The sequence below is a fragment of the Grus americana genome, chromosome 16 (genome assembly GCF_028858705.1).
Source record: "Grus americana isolate bGruAme1 chromosome 16, bGruAme1.mat, whole genome shotgun sequence".
In the NCBI taxonomy this organism is placed as follows: domain Eukaryota; kingdom Metazoa; phylum Chordata; class Aves; order Gruiformes; family Gruidae; genus Grus; species Grus americana.
Window position 1 is genome coordinate 11,357,430 of NC_072867.1, and position 16,166 is coordinate 11,373,595.

The following is a 16,166-nucleotide window of genomic DNA, read 5'->3' on the forward strand; positions in this document are numbered from 1 at the left end:
TAAAGCATGGAGGTATTTCCACTGCCCTTATAATGGGAAACCAAAATACAGCCACTGAATTGTTCCTTTTTGGCATCTGATGTAAATACTTCACCAATTATTTGAATAGGAGATTGCTTAGTTGGTGAAACACTCATTATGTTTTAACATATCAGAATGTTCAAACTAGGAGAATAAACATTTAGATAAGGGAACTGTATAGACTTCCTATTTTTTTACTTTTCTGAAAGGCCAGCTTACCTGACAGTTGGAGTTATTTTGCCTTAAAATTACTCAGGAACTTAGAATATTTTTACTTGCAGGTACTGGCCACACGCTACTTTAAAAAAAAAAAAGCTAATAACATTCGCACTTGTTTCCTAACTCACAGGACTCCCTTCAAGGCAGCTTGTCCAACCCCAGGCACTCACAAGTCTCTGTGAAATCGGCAGGAGATGCCAGCTCCCATTAATGTGGGCTTGATCCAAAGCCCACCAGAGCCCATGGAAAGATCCCTATGACATCAGAGAGCTCTGGCTTACTCCGGTGACAACTTTATCTGACTAAAAGTTGTCAGATCAGGAAGAGAGTTAAATGAGTAAAAAGGACCACTTTGAATATCTTTTCTCATCAAAAATTTGTCAGACCAGATACAGTGAGACAAATTCTTTCCATTGCTTAGGGTTTTTTTGCAGGGATTTCACCTAGATTTCCTCCAAGTCTCATGAGATTATTGTTTCTTCTTTAGTGCAGTGCAGAAATCCCATGTGTAAAACCCTCTGATGTGGTGTGTTGCATCCTAGCCAAGAAAAGGCTTGGCAGCACAGTGGAATTAAAAAAAAAATGTTTAAAACATATTGCCTTAATTAAATCCATTGACCAGCTTTCCTCTAAAACCACAAACTATTTTAGGCTCCACTTCAGTTTCGGGCAGTAGTACAGGGAGTTATAACTGACTCCTCCAATCTGAGGTTTAACATACTCTCTCACGGTGCAAGTTAATTTGATCCTTATCATGACATCATTAGTAGCACAGCAGTGTTGCAAGTTGTTGCAGTTGCAGCCCATTGCTAGGTCACATCAGAAGTCATTACCGGATATTATGCATTTCCATATACAGCTAGTCGATTAAATTAGATCGATGTTGAAATATGGGAGAATGATTTTGGAAAGCCTGCTTCCACTCTTACCTATCCCAGAGCAGCTACGTATGGAATAGGCTAAATTGATTTTTAGACTTGTGTACATTACTTCATATTAATGCACGTAGTATGAGACTAGTCAGAGCTGAATATCAGAGCAAAACTTTGAGGTTGGAAAGGAAATACACAAGAAAATAAATAATATATAAAAGGCATTACAGATCCCTGACTTCTACTCTTTCCTAATATTAACCCTTAATTTTTAATTTCTTACAGTCTGTCTTCTTTGAAAAAAATGTTGCATGCTTTCCTGTTGGTTAAGTAAGAAGAAATATAATTTAAAAATAATGAAGGGATTTGATTTTAAAATAGTAAAAGCGCTCATAACTGAGTGCTAATAAGAAAAAAATGAGAAAATGAGAAGCTTAGCAGCTGTGGTCTGTTCATTTGTGCTCTAATCCACCACAGCACTTAAGTATGTACTTGATTTCAATGACTCTGAGGAATCCTACTGTTTCAGGGCCTTTAAACACTATGGGTCCAATTCTGTCACCTTTTCCCATGATGAACAATGTCTAATAAGGAACACAAATTGTCACTTTTCAATCAGTGGGCCTACCTGCAGAGTAAGATATTATTCAGCCTACAAAAATGATCCTAATTCCGCACTGGTACGTAAAGTTATGAATAAATACCATGAGGCGACAGAAATAAATCATGTATGATCAGCAGGTATAAGGGAGAGAATATTTTTTTTATATAGAGAGAACATTCGTAAGCAAGTACCAACCAAAGACAGTGATGGCAATCTCAGCCTGGGACCCGAGTTCCACGGAGTCCCATCTGAAGACACCGGGTACAAAGCTGATGTCCCCACAGCACAGAACTGTTAGCAATATGCTAATGAAAATCATTTAGCTCCATAAAAATGCTGTTTATCAGAAAGACTTGTAAAAAACCACCAGGAAAGTAACTACTTAAAGGGAAAACAATAGAAAGGGCTTGCCACTACATCCCAATATCTCCCCCCGCAACGGATTGCTCACAGTCTGCAGCACACCCACTGCTCTGCATACACAGATGCTTTCCACAGAATTTCCTTAATTCTGCCATATCTATGGAAACACACCAAGGCAGCAGATGGCTGATAACAAACAAAGCCTTCTGCCAGAAGTTTTAATGTCTTGTTCCAAAAATTCAGGTGCTTTGTCAAGTTTGGTTTTTGGTTTTTTCCCTTTGAAAACATGTCCCAGGCCCACTTTGGCCGAGATTGGTTTGGGTTTCAAATTAATTGCAACAATTTTTTTGTGAAGCTGCCTTAAGAGGATGCTATAGAGGCTTGAGTGTTGTGGTTGGGAGGTGGGGGAGAGTAATCTTTAAACCTTAAGATGCAGGTAGAAGCCAAAAGACCTACACATAGAAGGAACTATTTCTTTCATCACATCCCTTGACTCAGACCCCAAGGAAAGAGCACTTTGCATATGGGAATCCATATAGGGCTGGGAGGTTCTGTGAATTACTCCCTAGAAAAGTATGTGTGAGTATTTTTTCCCAGTCACACTCCCACCACATCATTCTGTTTTAAGGCTCCGTGATGTCTATATTGCCTGTGAGGCTGTGGCAGGACAAAATCAGACTGTGTCTGCCTAGTCTCCAGGGTGTGGGAGTTGAAAAGAGCAGTCTCCCTGTTTTCTTCACAGCATAATCCCTTTTTCTTGGCAGAGAGAAACTGTGGATGGAAGTAGTCAAAAACTGCCTTTCGAAAAGTATTTTCAGAGCTAAGCACTAGTTCATGCAACTAGTGGCTAATTTGTTATTTTAAGAGCACAGGCACACATGCACGCACAAAATAGTGTTTAGCCTTGTTATTTCCCTATAGGCACTAACACATTTTTCAGCTAGCATATTCAATGCCCAGAGAGAATAATTTGTCAGCTGGCTTGCTGCTATTTTGGGCAGAGCTGGGTTTAGACTATTTAACAAATTGCTCTACATGGATCAACCTTGTGAGCTCATTTTTTCTCTTTCTCAAAATATTTGTATCCCTATAAGAATATAACTTGAGCTGCACAAATGTTATATATCATAAGCGAGAGCCAGACAGTTAAACCCTTACTTTCACTGGCAAGCAGCTACACATGCAAATTGTTGAAGGCTGTGCTCACTCAGGTGAGTAAGCACTTCACTATCTGGCATGTTTTGATTAATATCATCTTTGGACAGCAGCTGGGAAAGATTTGATTTCACTGGTTGCATCTCATTTCCTCCTTTGCTGCTGAACAATGGCCAGAAAGCAAGTGCTAATGTGAGAAGGAGACATTTCAATATTAGATTATTTTAATTGCTCTCCAATCATCAATATCTACGTATCTTTGAATATGAACTCACATGCAGAAGGTCTAAGGTACAGGCCAACAAGAAATTCAGTTTGTTGGAACAAAGTCTAGAGCTCTTTAGCCAGCTCTAATCCAGTGATCAACATTTCTTATTTACATGTATATGCTTTCACTTAGGTAAAAGACATTCTGCCCTTCCTGCACAGGGATTTTCCAGTGTTGTCATTAATAATTTGATTAAAATGCTAACATGAGGCAATTTCTGCCACATCAATATAGCAACTATTTTCATTGTTTTCTTAATATATGTTTATATAGCATAGTTTTTCTTGGGTGGAAGATGCTGGATTAGGCTGGGCTGGGCTGCCTATAAGAGATGCTGATTTCATTGTCTCCCAGGCAAATGTTAGGATGTCCACTCAGCTGCAGTGTAAAATTGCCTGTGATGGAAAAGGTGAGCCAAGGAGCCACCTTCTGCTTGCCAAATAGTTATAGAGATATGCAATGGTAAACATTAGTTCCATATGCATAGCTCTCCTTCCTTCCTCTGGCTTGTGAGCAGGATTTGTGGGGTTTTTTCTGCATGACGAGATCTGGGGAAGTTTCTTTCTGCTTTCCATGGAAATCCTAGCTTCCTTAGGGAAGTACAAGGTATAGTCAGTGGCTTCTTTTGATTCTTCCTCCAAGCAAGCAGTCAGGATCTTATTTCACCTGACCCTCCTTAAACACCACAGCAGGCAGACTCTGGTCTCGATTTGGGCTCATGCCTTTAAAATCTAAGCTGTAAAGACAATCTGATTTCACTAATCAGTGAGTCTATTCCATGTTCATACTGTCACTCTGACATTATAACCTGCAGCAAAAATCATAGATAACCTGATCAATTAAAGTATTGGAACCAGTGCTGAAGAGGAATAATCTCCCACTTAATCCCTGCAAACACCCCTGACTCCTTAAGTAATCACAGTGATTAAGCTACAACTCACTGTAATTTAATGTGCGGACATAATTAAACTGCTGCAGAGCATTCATGTATCAGCATCAGAGCCATGAACCTGCACTCTCCCTGGAAAGATGATGTTCATTACAGCTGGCAGAGGTGTCTGCAGCAGCCACCTGAACCCCGGCAAACTCGCCTTAACAGCCCTGCCTTGATCAGCCTGACAAAGTGCCACACCTGACATCGAATTCCAAAACGAGAGGAATAGCACAAATTCCTTCTCACTGTACGAAGGTGGGTGCAGCTTGTTACCTTCTCCAGAGCTCACCCCAAGGGTGACAGCTCGTGCTGTTGTTTTAACCTGTTCCTGCAGGCTGCTGACTGCCGGCAAACTCTGCCGGTGATCGTCTTCACTGAGGGCACTCAGCTTTACTGGGAAAAGTGAGCTCTCTACAAGCAAAAGCTTCAAATACCAGTGGGGTGGAATCAGCCTTTCAACTTTTAATGGTAGATATAAAACACAAACCACAGAGTTTGTTCTTCTGGGGGATCTTTCTGAGAATTATTAAAACTCCCAAGATTACTTGGTTCTACACAGTTATTAATGGCCCCAACAGGGCTGTTTCAGAAGAGGGCTGTCCCAGTATTTTAGGTTGTATTTTTGTCTTGGAAGAGCGAAATTAATAGTGTGAGAATTAATACGCACAAAATTAGGAGGAGGAAAAATATATTTCTAGATCATTCATCTCTGTCATTCAATCAGTTTCACTGGCCTGGCACAAGGACTGACATCAGACCTTCAGCGAGTTCTGCTCTGTGGCTGACACAGATGTGCGACAAGAAAACAGCAGCAGCCGTGGGTTTACCTACCAGAATTACAAACAACGCCGGTGCCACAAAAGCCCAGATTGCTCCGTTCTCTAGTGAAAGCCAGCAGCTGCAGAGAAAAATCAGAATGATTGTAGATGAAACACATGGTCATTTAATTAGTAATGTTTTTAATTTAAAAAGAGACTAAAAGAGAGTGCAAAAAGGCTGATCAATTTTAAAGGCAAGAGACATGATAAAGCATCAATAAGAAGCTCCTTTTCCCCTCGCACTTGGGGAATCTGAGGCAAGATCTCATTTTGATTTGTATCTTGCAGAGAGTCAGTGACAGCTATCTGCCCCAGCACGCCTTCAAACAGCATTAGGGGCGGAAAGATGGGAAGAAAGGAAAGGTTTTATTTGCTATTTGTTGTTCTTGTGTCCTGTATCACAGTCACTCATTTCAGTGCTGTGAGCACTGTCATTGTAGCAAGAGAGAAATTGAAGCCCTCCCTGCCTCACGTGGCTGGTGGTGAGGAAGAGGCTGGGAAACATGCTGTCAGCTTCACACGTCTGTTTTACAGCAGTGATGATATGAGCTAGTTTACCATACACAAAAAATAACCCCTGCTCCAAATCTTTTGCTTACGTTATGGTAGGATTGAATCCTATGGGGGGTTTTTTTTAATAAACTTGCTTTTCTTTTTCCAAATGAGAAGGAACTTAATTTTCAAAATTTTTAACAATATCCACTCCTGATCTTCACATGTTTAACTGCAGTTTTCTTTGAAAGATTAAATATCTTTAATCAAAGGTTATTCTCATCTTGTTAGAAACTTTTCATCCTGTGCTTTACTCTGTGCATGGGGTAAGCAGGGAGCTCACTGTAGGAGACCTTATGCCCTTATGCCTCTGCAGCAAAAGGGAAAAATTGGCAAAACATCTCAGGAGCTTTTTGTGCATCATCTCAGCAGTGAAAAGCAAACCTGAGGGTTCTAGGTCTAAGAATATGCCTATATAACAGTCGTGCTTTTGCAGGCTATCTCCCCTGCTCCTCGGCAGGATCTTGCAGAACCGTGTCCCTGTTAACAGATGTACACGTTCTTCTCCCCATCAGACTTCTCATCCTTATTGCACCTGAAGACATTTTCATACTCACTTGCCACTTTCTCCGTAGCTGTCTAGGGATGATGTTGTAGAAATTACACAAATCACCAGTGGGCAGCCTGCAAAAAGGCAAAGTCAGTGGCAATATCAGTAACAAAAGCACATCTTCCAGTAAACCCCACAAGTTCAGCTAAATTTCGTTTGAACAGAAGAGTTCAGAGTAATTTTACAATTAAGTCTAACTCGGCATCCTCCTGCAGCTATGTAATACAACATGTTTTAATCAATTAATGTCAGACAAACAAAATGACTTTTCAATAAAGTACTAAACAGTTAAACTGAATTAGTGCTAATTTCATTGAGAATCATAGTCTTTTTTCAGCCTGGTGTTTGTTTACGCAATTTCTGTCTCTTGCTATTCAAGCAGTGATATCCTGTGCAGCAATATCAAGCTTATTTTAACCACGTTCCTCCAAGTAAGGGCAACTTGTTCAAGAATTCAAAACAATCTAGAAAGCAAAGTTGAGTTTCTCACAGGGGTGCATGACTAGCAGGCAAGAGGACGGAAATGGCGACATTTAATTATCTAGAGCACCACACAGCAGCGAGAGACTGTTATGAAGAGACAGAAGCAAACTCAGATCCCACTCAGATGCCCAACCAAGACTTATTTTAACATAAATATGGAATAGCTCTACAAGATTTCTGTGTTTAAAGTAGAAGTTCCCAGACGGGTTTTGACAGTTCCAGTGTGCTGCATCCTGGGAGGTGGAGGAGTGCTTTACGGGATTACACAGGAATTAGACGAAGGTGGACAGTTACGGTCCTGCTCTCGGGGGGAGCTGCGTGTCTGCGGCCCCCAGCACTGCGATATCCTTTGTGCCACTTTAGCACAGCTTTCCAGGCCAGGAGCTGGAGAGGAACTGAGGTTTTTCTTGCCAACAGTTCTGAATATAGTAAAACCTCATCCCTTTAAATATTAAATGATTGTCTGTTAATTCCTGTGTGATTTAATAAAATGTGAAGGTTTGGGGTTTTATCATCTTATGGAATTTAATAACCAGGTCCCAGACAGAGTATTATACATGATAGCTTAAAGTTTCAATTTTCTTTTAAATTCTTCAGGTTTTCTGCATGAGCCTTTACAAAATTCCCTGACAAGCAATTTCTGCTTAATCTTACCAATGTCAGCCCCGTAAAATTCTGTGAAATTTTCCTGTAATGACAGAACTGTAATTTTTGGAAAAAGTATTTTCATTCTGTAATGACTGTGGCTAGAAGCACCTTGTATTTATAAATAAGAAAGACAGTAGTTAAAAAGCAGCATCTACAGGCATTGTTTAGGTCTTCAACTTTGAAATCCAGTCTGCACGATGGGGTTTAATATCCCATAAACTCGATTCTTCTCTCCCATGCTTGTCCAAATCAGGAATAGCTCCTTAGAAGTAATATTTGTGTAAGACCTAAGCAAAGGCAAGATTTTAGCTTACTATCACATCTGCCTATTTAAGAAAGGGAATTCCTACACACATTTGAACAAAATCAAGAATAATTATATTCAACAGAGCAATTAAGCACAGACAGAAGCCTATCTGCTGAAACAGTCTACCATGGGTATGTGAGCTACCTGGAGTACCTAAAAGTCCCACAGGCACGTCTACACATTCCCAATTACACCTCTGGTTGCTGAGTAGACACTGCTGATTGGCACTGTTTGTCTTCTGATGCAAGTTGTCTTCCCACCGCAGGGACTTTGTCACAGAAGCAAAAAATACCTGTGCTTAACTAAGTCTCCCTTGTACTTCTAGTCTGCCTTTTTTTTTTCCAAGTCAAATGCTGGATAGTCAAAGGATTTAGCATGACTCTTTATCAATTTTAAATGGCAGTGAAGAAGAAAATTAAATACAGAGTTCCTTTGGAAGATAATAAAACTTATGCAGATGAAACATAGAGCAGTCATCTGCATAAAAAGAGCTGTTAAGTCAGTGAGAATAAAATGGTCTACAGCCTATAGTGCAGTGTTTGCCTTTTCTTCGCATTAACAAGGTATTAAATGGATAACGGCAATGGAGGCAGAATCAAGGTTTTGTTACAGTGAAATTGGAGTATTTTTCCTTTAAGAAACAACCATTCAATAAATTCCAGAAAGGTTGAAAAAATATATTTAGCCTAAGGGGATCATAAGATTTGATCTGGACTAAGGAATTCATATGGATTATTTATTATACACAAAAGTAAGTATGTTTGCTTAATCTTTTGTCAGTAATAATTACATAAGAGCTGTGAAGTTTAGTCTACACCCATAATAGGTAATGTTAATATTGTCCTGGCACTGGTTTTCATCCATGAAAGAATTATGGATATGGTTTTTTGCTGTATCTGAATGTTTTCTCAGTTAGTAGATGCTACAAATATGCTCACCAACCCTACTCCCAATCGCCAAATTTACGATGCAAGAGACCGTGCTTTCCAGAGCGCAGTATCAGATGAAAATATTCTTGCACACCTTTCTGGCAGCTGATCTACGGCACTGGTGTCATCTGTGTCTCTGTAGTCCTAGAGCAATACAGCATCACATTCAAATGGGGTAAATCAACCCACATGGAGACGTGTGCTGCTGCAGCTTGAGCCCTCTGGGTCCCCAAGCCAGCTAATTTAAAGCTACCTCCCAAATTCAGCATCAAAATACAGCCTGCAGAGCAGGCATAAACTCTTAATACCTGGCAGAGGAAGCCCCATAACACAATCCTTGCTCAGACAAGATTCTCCCTGAATTCAGCCCAAATACAGTCAACTAGGGTGAAGTCTAAAATGAATGTCAGCTAGGTCCTCTTCTTCAGCATTAAACTTCACATCTAATCCATTTGCTTTATGTTTCTGAGGCACTAATGATAAATAAAATGAAAAATGCCTGTAAATCTGCATGCTGTATTTTGAAAGCTTCTGTGTCTTCTATACATAGCAAAAACCAGACAGGCTATAGAAACTGTGTGGCAGACAATTCAAAGCAATTTTAGGACATTAATTCTAAAAGGTTAAATATGTCATATATTGAGAAAGATGAAGCGTTAGACCCAAGTGAAAGTATATTTCCTTCTAATATTGAAAAGATCTACTTTGCTTGATGGGGAAAAGTATATTCTCCCATTTGTTTTGTAGAAGTTAGTTTTCGATTATTTTCTTTTTCTTCTGCTGCATTACACTGTATCTATGCAGAAGTCTGGGACTACATCAAGCAACAGCAAATAAGGAAATTTAAATCTTTTGACAGCTCAGAACAGGGCGTTCATTCTAAGGTGGCCTCTAAAAGAAAGGAAATTGTCTGAAATAGGAAAACATGTTAAGGCCAAAGTGCCACAGCAGAATCTCCAGTATCAAAACTCTATCATCAGCATCCTACAAAGGGGTGGGTGGGAAAAGCTTTGCTACAATAATCTGTGTGTGTTATGCTGAATCACCAAGGCAACAAAGTATTTTTTTTTTCCCCAATCAGTCTCAAGGTAGTTTTAAAGGTAGGATATTATCACCTTCCTCAAATTGCTCTTCTTTTGAATTCCTGGCAACTGCAGTCTTCCAGGTACTTTTAGCACCCTTGGGACTAAAGATAATACACAGGAACTTCAATCAACTCTGCACATTTGGTATCCTGTCTCTGATTACTGTTGAATTCATTTTACAGGAGTAATATCTCTCAGAAATCTCAATAGATGTTAGGAGATCAGTGATACTCAGTGCAGAGTTCCTTGTTCCCATCTCCTGTCATTGCCTCAAGTTTCAAATTGTCATTAATACAGATGTCCTGGTTTTGGCTGGGATAGAGTTCATTTTCTTTCTAGTAGCTGGTATAGTGCTGTGTTTTGGATTTAGTATGAGAATAATGTTGATCACACACTGATGGTTTTAGTTGTTGCTGGGTAGTTCTGGTGTCTACACCAAGTCAAGGAATTTGCAGCTTCCCAGGCCCTGCCAGGTGCAGAAGAAGCTGGGAGAGCCCAGCCCAGCCAGGACAGCTGACCCAGACTGGCCAGAGGGACATTCCCTGCCATAGAACATCATGCTCAGGATATACCTGGGGTAGTGAGATCACTGCTTGGAAACAGACCGGGCATCAGATTAGTTTTTGTTTCTGTGGGTGGTGAGCAATTGCATTTGTGTATCACCTTTTTAAATATATTATTATCATCATCATCATATCTTTTTTCTCTTCCTTTTTTATCCTATTAAATGAGTTTTTTCTCCATTCTCCATTCTCCTCCCCATCCCCTTGGTGGGAGAGAGGTGAGCAAGCGGCTGCATGGTGCTCAGTGACCAGCTGGGGCTAAACCATGACAATAGACTTGTAAACTTTTAGACATGTACCTAACCCAGTATTTCTGCTTAAATAAGAATGATGGGTCTGGGTTTTTTAAATTCAGGGCTGGGGGTTGTCATTTGTCTGGGAACTATGAGTTTGCAAAAGTCAAATGCATTCACACTTCATTAAAAGCAAAGAATGAAGACATGACCGGTTTGGCTAACGTGAGATGAGACATCCTTGTCTTCAACTTCTTTCTACTGTCTTTGGTTAGTATAATAATTAGCTAAGCCAAAGTGTAAAAAAAATGGCCATTTTTATTAGATACTGGAAAATGTATATCTATTACGGTCTCAGGATAGCACAACAACACTCGACTTCCTGACAGTTGCATACAATGAAAACTTACCCTCATTTTAAGAGCTAAACAAAACAATTTCAGGACAAAACCTTTTTAGCCTCTTTCTCCAGCCTTGCAAGACTTCTGTTTAGATGTGTGATTTTTATGGAATAAATATAACTTCTCTCTATTGTAGTTTCATCAAGTTCCTGAAGGAACAACCCAAACTCTACCCCACAGAACAGGAGCACACACTGCTGCTGAAGGCAGTACTGCTGCTTGATCTCTAAACATTTCTGTTCACATTCAGTGCCAGTGTGCTAACAAAAGAGAAAGTGGGGAAAACCTGGGTGTCCTTTTAAGCATTTAAGTAGTGAATACTGCAATGTGGATTTTCTCTCTAAAAACATCCTTATTCAGCAACATCTATTACCAGCTGAATGAACATTACATACCAGGCAGTGAGTTGCAATGCTGCTGACTGAATGAAGGTTGTCCTGATACTTATCAAGAGATAAACAATTTGGAATGCAGTTGCCTAGTTAAATTACTTCAGGGATGTTTGGACACACTTGCAGCAATGAAGTGATGTTAGATATGATTAAGGAAATTCAACATTTAATTCAAATATAAATACTTTGAGCTATGAGGAAAAAATAAAGCAATACAAACTACTTTCCCAGCAACACTGTAGATTTACTGGATTTCAGAAAACTTTTTTTTTCCAAGTCATTGTAGAAATAATAATTGCCACATGCTTTCCACAATTGAAATATTTGTCAAAAAAGGGCTTTTGAAGGGTTTACACAGAGAAATGTATTACTGTTATATGAACAATGTCTTCCACTATCTGCCTCCAACAGTACCATGGCTACATTTGCCACCAGGTTTCTTACACAATCATTACCAAGAAGACTATTGCTAGAAGAACTGATGTAGAACCTTCTACCGCTGGTACCTCCTGTATTTTGCTGTGTATATCTAATTTGATGACACAAACCTAACTGTTGGGTCTGAGGGATTATCATCCAAAGCATATCTAAAAATACCACTGAAGAGACTTTTTAGTAACTACATTTAACATCCCATTGGGTTATGTACCAATAGGCTATGTACTCATTGTGCTAATTACTACTAATTGAGTGGTAGCAATCATATCGCAATGAAATGAGGCAAAAATGCAACATTTAGTGCTATTTATATTGCAGTCAGATGCCACATTTACCCTTTTGTCTTCTAAATCACTTCGTAGATCACTGCCATTTTACAATACATAAACCTTACACAAAATGCCAGATAAAAAGGGTAAAGGTGCATTGCGGCACATATAAATCATTAATTTATTTTCATAAGGTAATTAATGATTGATTGTAAATTGAGTTAATCAAAGCATCTGCTATAAGCAAATACCCCAGTGAATTAAATGCCAGTTCTTATTATTTTATTAACTGTTATGGCTTTTTACATAATATTTCTGAAGGAGAAAGAGTTCTCAAGGGCTTATGAGAACATTTTCTTTGGTTTGATCCACTTGGATTTGTATTCCATGAGCTCTGGATTAAATAAATCCACAAGAAACCTCTCTAGCATCAGCAGGTTTCTCTACCTTTAGCACTGAACCTAGAAGGATCTACAAATCTCCAAAGTCTTCAACTCTCAGCCTGTCTAAGTTCTCTTTACTTTTGGGTCTATGTGCATGAAAAGATTAATTACTCCACTTAGCCTATTCTGAGTAGTGGTTCTGGGGAAAAAAAAAAAAAAAATTACACAACTCTAACAAAAATTCAGCAAAACAGCTTTGAAATCTTTTTAGCAACCGAAGCTATAAGGTGCATACTGTTGGCAAGCAAATTGGCCACTCCTCAAGAGAAAAAACCCTATCTTTAAGAAACTAGGATAAGGACACATATATATGATACTCCTGAACCTGTCACAGAGGAAACAATGACCACAAAGAAAAAAAATTCTGACTAACCAAACTGCAGTTTGTCCCGTTAATCTAGCAGATATCGTGTTCACCAGAGGACGGTATAAAACGGCCCTTAGACAGAACTGCTAAGAAGGAGATTTTAAAACAAAAGAGGAATGATGTACAGAATAAAAAGGCCATATTAAAAAAAGGACCAGTAGGCAGCTGTTGAGATATATACAAATATATATATATATATAAGTGAACATTACTATCACCCAGATCTGCATGGTGCCAACAGGTATAAAATATTCCAATTATGACTGCAGTAGGTCTGTATTATTGATATAATTGGTTTTCATTCAGCTTCCAAATGAATTTTTTGGGGGGAAAGATAATGAATGTTTTAACATATTTTGAAATTATCTGTAATTACATAGATATTGCTTTGCTATCTTTTTACATCTCTCTTTTTGACTCAATGTATGAGGTTTTCTTCTTTAAATGTGGAGTTTTGTCAAGCATCATTGCTGTTCTTCCAGGACAGTGAAAGCAAGTTAGCTTTCATCTGCTGTGAAGAGTCTGAAACAAAATATTCAGTTTCGATTCCTCAATATGCACACAAATTATGCTTTCATTACTGCATATAAAAAGCTCTGAATTGTTATCTGTGAGATTCCTGTGTCATAGGACTACTTTTTTATTCTTAATAATAATATTGAGGTTCTGTGCAGCCTTTTTCATCTACAGATTTCAAGGCACAAAACATCACCTAATGAAGTCTTGTGATACTCCTGTGCTACTGTGCTGATTTTTTATGTACAGATTGCAGAATACAGATAGAATAAGTCAGTGTTGTGAGTTAGAACCAAAAAAGGAACATAGCAGTGCAGTGAGACCTTCCCTCCCACACTTCTGCGCTTGATTTGGTAATTAAGGATGTGATCTGGCCTAGTGAGGTCATGGAATTCACTCCAGTGGAATTAGATTTAGGGACTATACATTTTAAAGTCTGATTACAGTCAGAAAAATTACGCATTTTCTTATCCAACAGACCTACTCTCAGTAAGGCAAACTATGTTCATAAGATGACAGTTTTACGTATGCTTCTGAATACAATCTTGTCCTACAGTGAGGAGACTTAAAGCGAGCAGCTACTAAATGCTTACCCCATCCAATTCCATAATAATATAAGTGCTTGCTCTCTTCTGACCCAAATACTTTGATCACCATACTGTAAAGATGAAAGCCTTCCACCAGCATCCATGCAAAAGCACTCAGGAAGAAAAAATGAAGGAGAATGGCCAAGATCTTGCAAGGCACCTAAATTAAGAACAAAAATTAATACATTACTTCTTTGTGATGCAGTCACATTGGTTTTCCAATTTATTTTTTTTTTTATTTCTGTATACATTTACACGCTAAATGTTAAATCACTGGAGTAAAACAGCCTTAAAAACAAAGCACTAGAGAATTTCGTTTTTCTACAGCATTTTCAGATAGCTTTAGAGTAACAAATCATCTTACCTTTTACCAAAAAAGAAAAAAAACATTGCCAAATATGATGTGTAAATCCAAACTGATTTTTTATTTATAACAGTAGGAACAATACTCCTACTAAAGTCTACAACATATTTAAGAATTCAAAACTGAAGGGTCAACATCCTGTTGCTGAGCATGTAGTAAATATAAGAGAGTCAAAGAAGTGGGGGTACAGGCATTGTCCTGTACCCTGCTCCCTGTTCTGTGATGGTAGAAAAAACAGCATAGTTCATGCCTTATTTTCTATGAGGAACTGGTAGAAAGTCAGTGGATCAGCTAAGCTTGAGCGAAACATGGAAATTTTAAAATAAAGTGTCATGTCGAACCTGCTCTTTAGTTACACTTTGCCACGCAGCTTTCCTACTTCGCTGTTCTTCATATTAAAAATAGGATAACACACAAATTAAATCACATCGTATTCCAGTGTCTGTCTGTCCGGTTAGAAATTCTGTAAAAGTCCCACATGCTCCTCCATCGGCAATACTAATACAGACATTTCAAAAAGTTATAGCAAGCTATCATTAGCTCTTGAGTCCTAACTGCTCTGTGGTGGACATCTAGTTTACCTGCCTGTTTGAATTCTCAGTTTCACATAGTCTGAAGTATGTACCAGCTGTATATGAAGTCATATTTAACAAGAATACATCTAGTGATTCAGGCAAAGAACTGAAAGTCTCTTCTGTAGGATGTTTACAGGCACTTCGATTCTTCCTTGATAGTCCTTTATTCACGATGTGCTATCAAGATTCTGGAAACAGCAGCTAATACGAAAGTTTAAGCAACAGAAAAAAACTTCTAGAAAGTGAGCCCACCTGGTGTAAACTGGACTATCCGTTTCGATTTAAAGTATAACACGTTTTGAAGTGAAACAAATGCTACCCCTAAGAGAGGAATGCCATGACTAAAGCAATGCAGCAAGAAGTAAAAACATCCTCTTGAGTCCTGTTTACACCCGCCTCAGTGCTTACAGCCCACTGCGGGCTACCGGAAATGCAGTCTGGGCTTAATACCTGGCTTTTCCTTAAGTCGCTCCTCAAAGAGATCTCTACATTTTTCTCTAAATCTCCTATCAACCCACCTTATGAAAACAGGAAACCTAATCCTTTCTTCTTCCCCGCTCCTCACGTATTCGCACAGCACAGTCTCCTTTCCCCACTAATTGCTTTTCGAGGATGTCTCACCACAAGTGGTTTCGCTCATCATACAGTAATTGAACAGATGTGACTGCCAATGATCTTGCCACAAGATAACCTTGTTTGGTTTGCTTTCAGTTAAGGCACATTTTAAACACGCTCTTGGAATGAGTCCCAGCTATATCTTGCAGCATACTGATGATGGTCATTCTGCTCTGTAGTTGCAACATCCCTTCGTGACACCTACAGAATTTCAGAGGGGTTGCTTGCATGCAGTCCACGTAAATAGGAAGATTTTTTTTTGTTTGTTCGTTTCCTCAAGGTTTCCCTTCCTCACCTGGACAAATCACAGTAAGGTATCCATTACTAGTAGGAACTAGTTTGCTGGCACAGTGGTTCTCCGATGCTAATCATTAGTTCCCTTTGTTGCATTAGCTTAGCTGTCCTGTGCTGACATTTATTTCTTTTTGCTGATGGTTCGGGATTTTGTACACTAATGAAAATTAAAATGTTGGGACTTGATCGTATAATGAAAATTGAAGCTTTCCCTTACCTTCTCACTTGTACTCAGTTGGTTCTGTGATAATACAAGGACACTCTAATGCAAATCCACTGTGACCACACGTATTAAAAAGCA

At 38.9% G+C, this 16,166-nt stretch overlaps 1 protein-coding gene across 6 annotated transcripts in view; it reads right to left on the reverse strand.

Moving 5' to 3' along the window:
* Window positions 1-16,166, reverse strand: part of ADGRD1 (adhesion G protein-coupled receptor D1) — a 160,250-nt gene that overhangs the window by 33,245 nt on the left and 110,839 nt on the right. For all 6 annotated transcript variants that reach the window (XM_054844772.1, XM_054844768.1, XM_054844771.1 and 3 more), the window contains 3 exons: window positions 14,024-14,177; window positions 6,364-6,430; window positions 5,268-5,334 (listed from right to left, as the gene is read on the reverse strand). In XM_054844772.1, coding sequence (XP_054700747.1) covers window positions 5,268-5,334; window positions 6,364-6,430; window positions 14,024-14,177 — 288 coding nt within the window. The remainder of the gene's footprint in view (window positions 1-5,267; window positions 5,335-6,363; window positions 6,431-14,023; window positions 14,178-16,166) is intronic.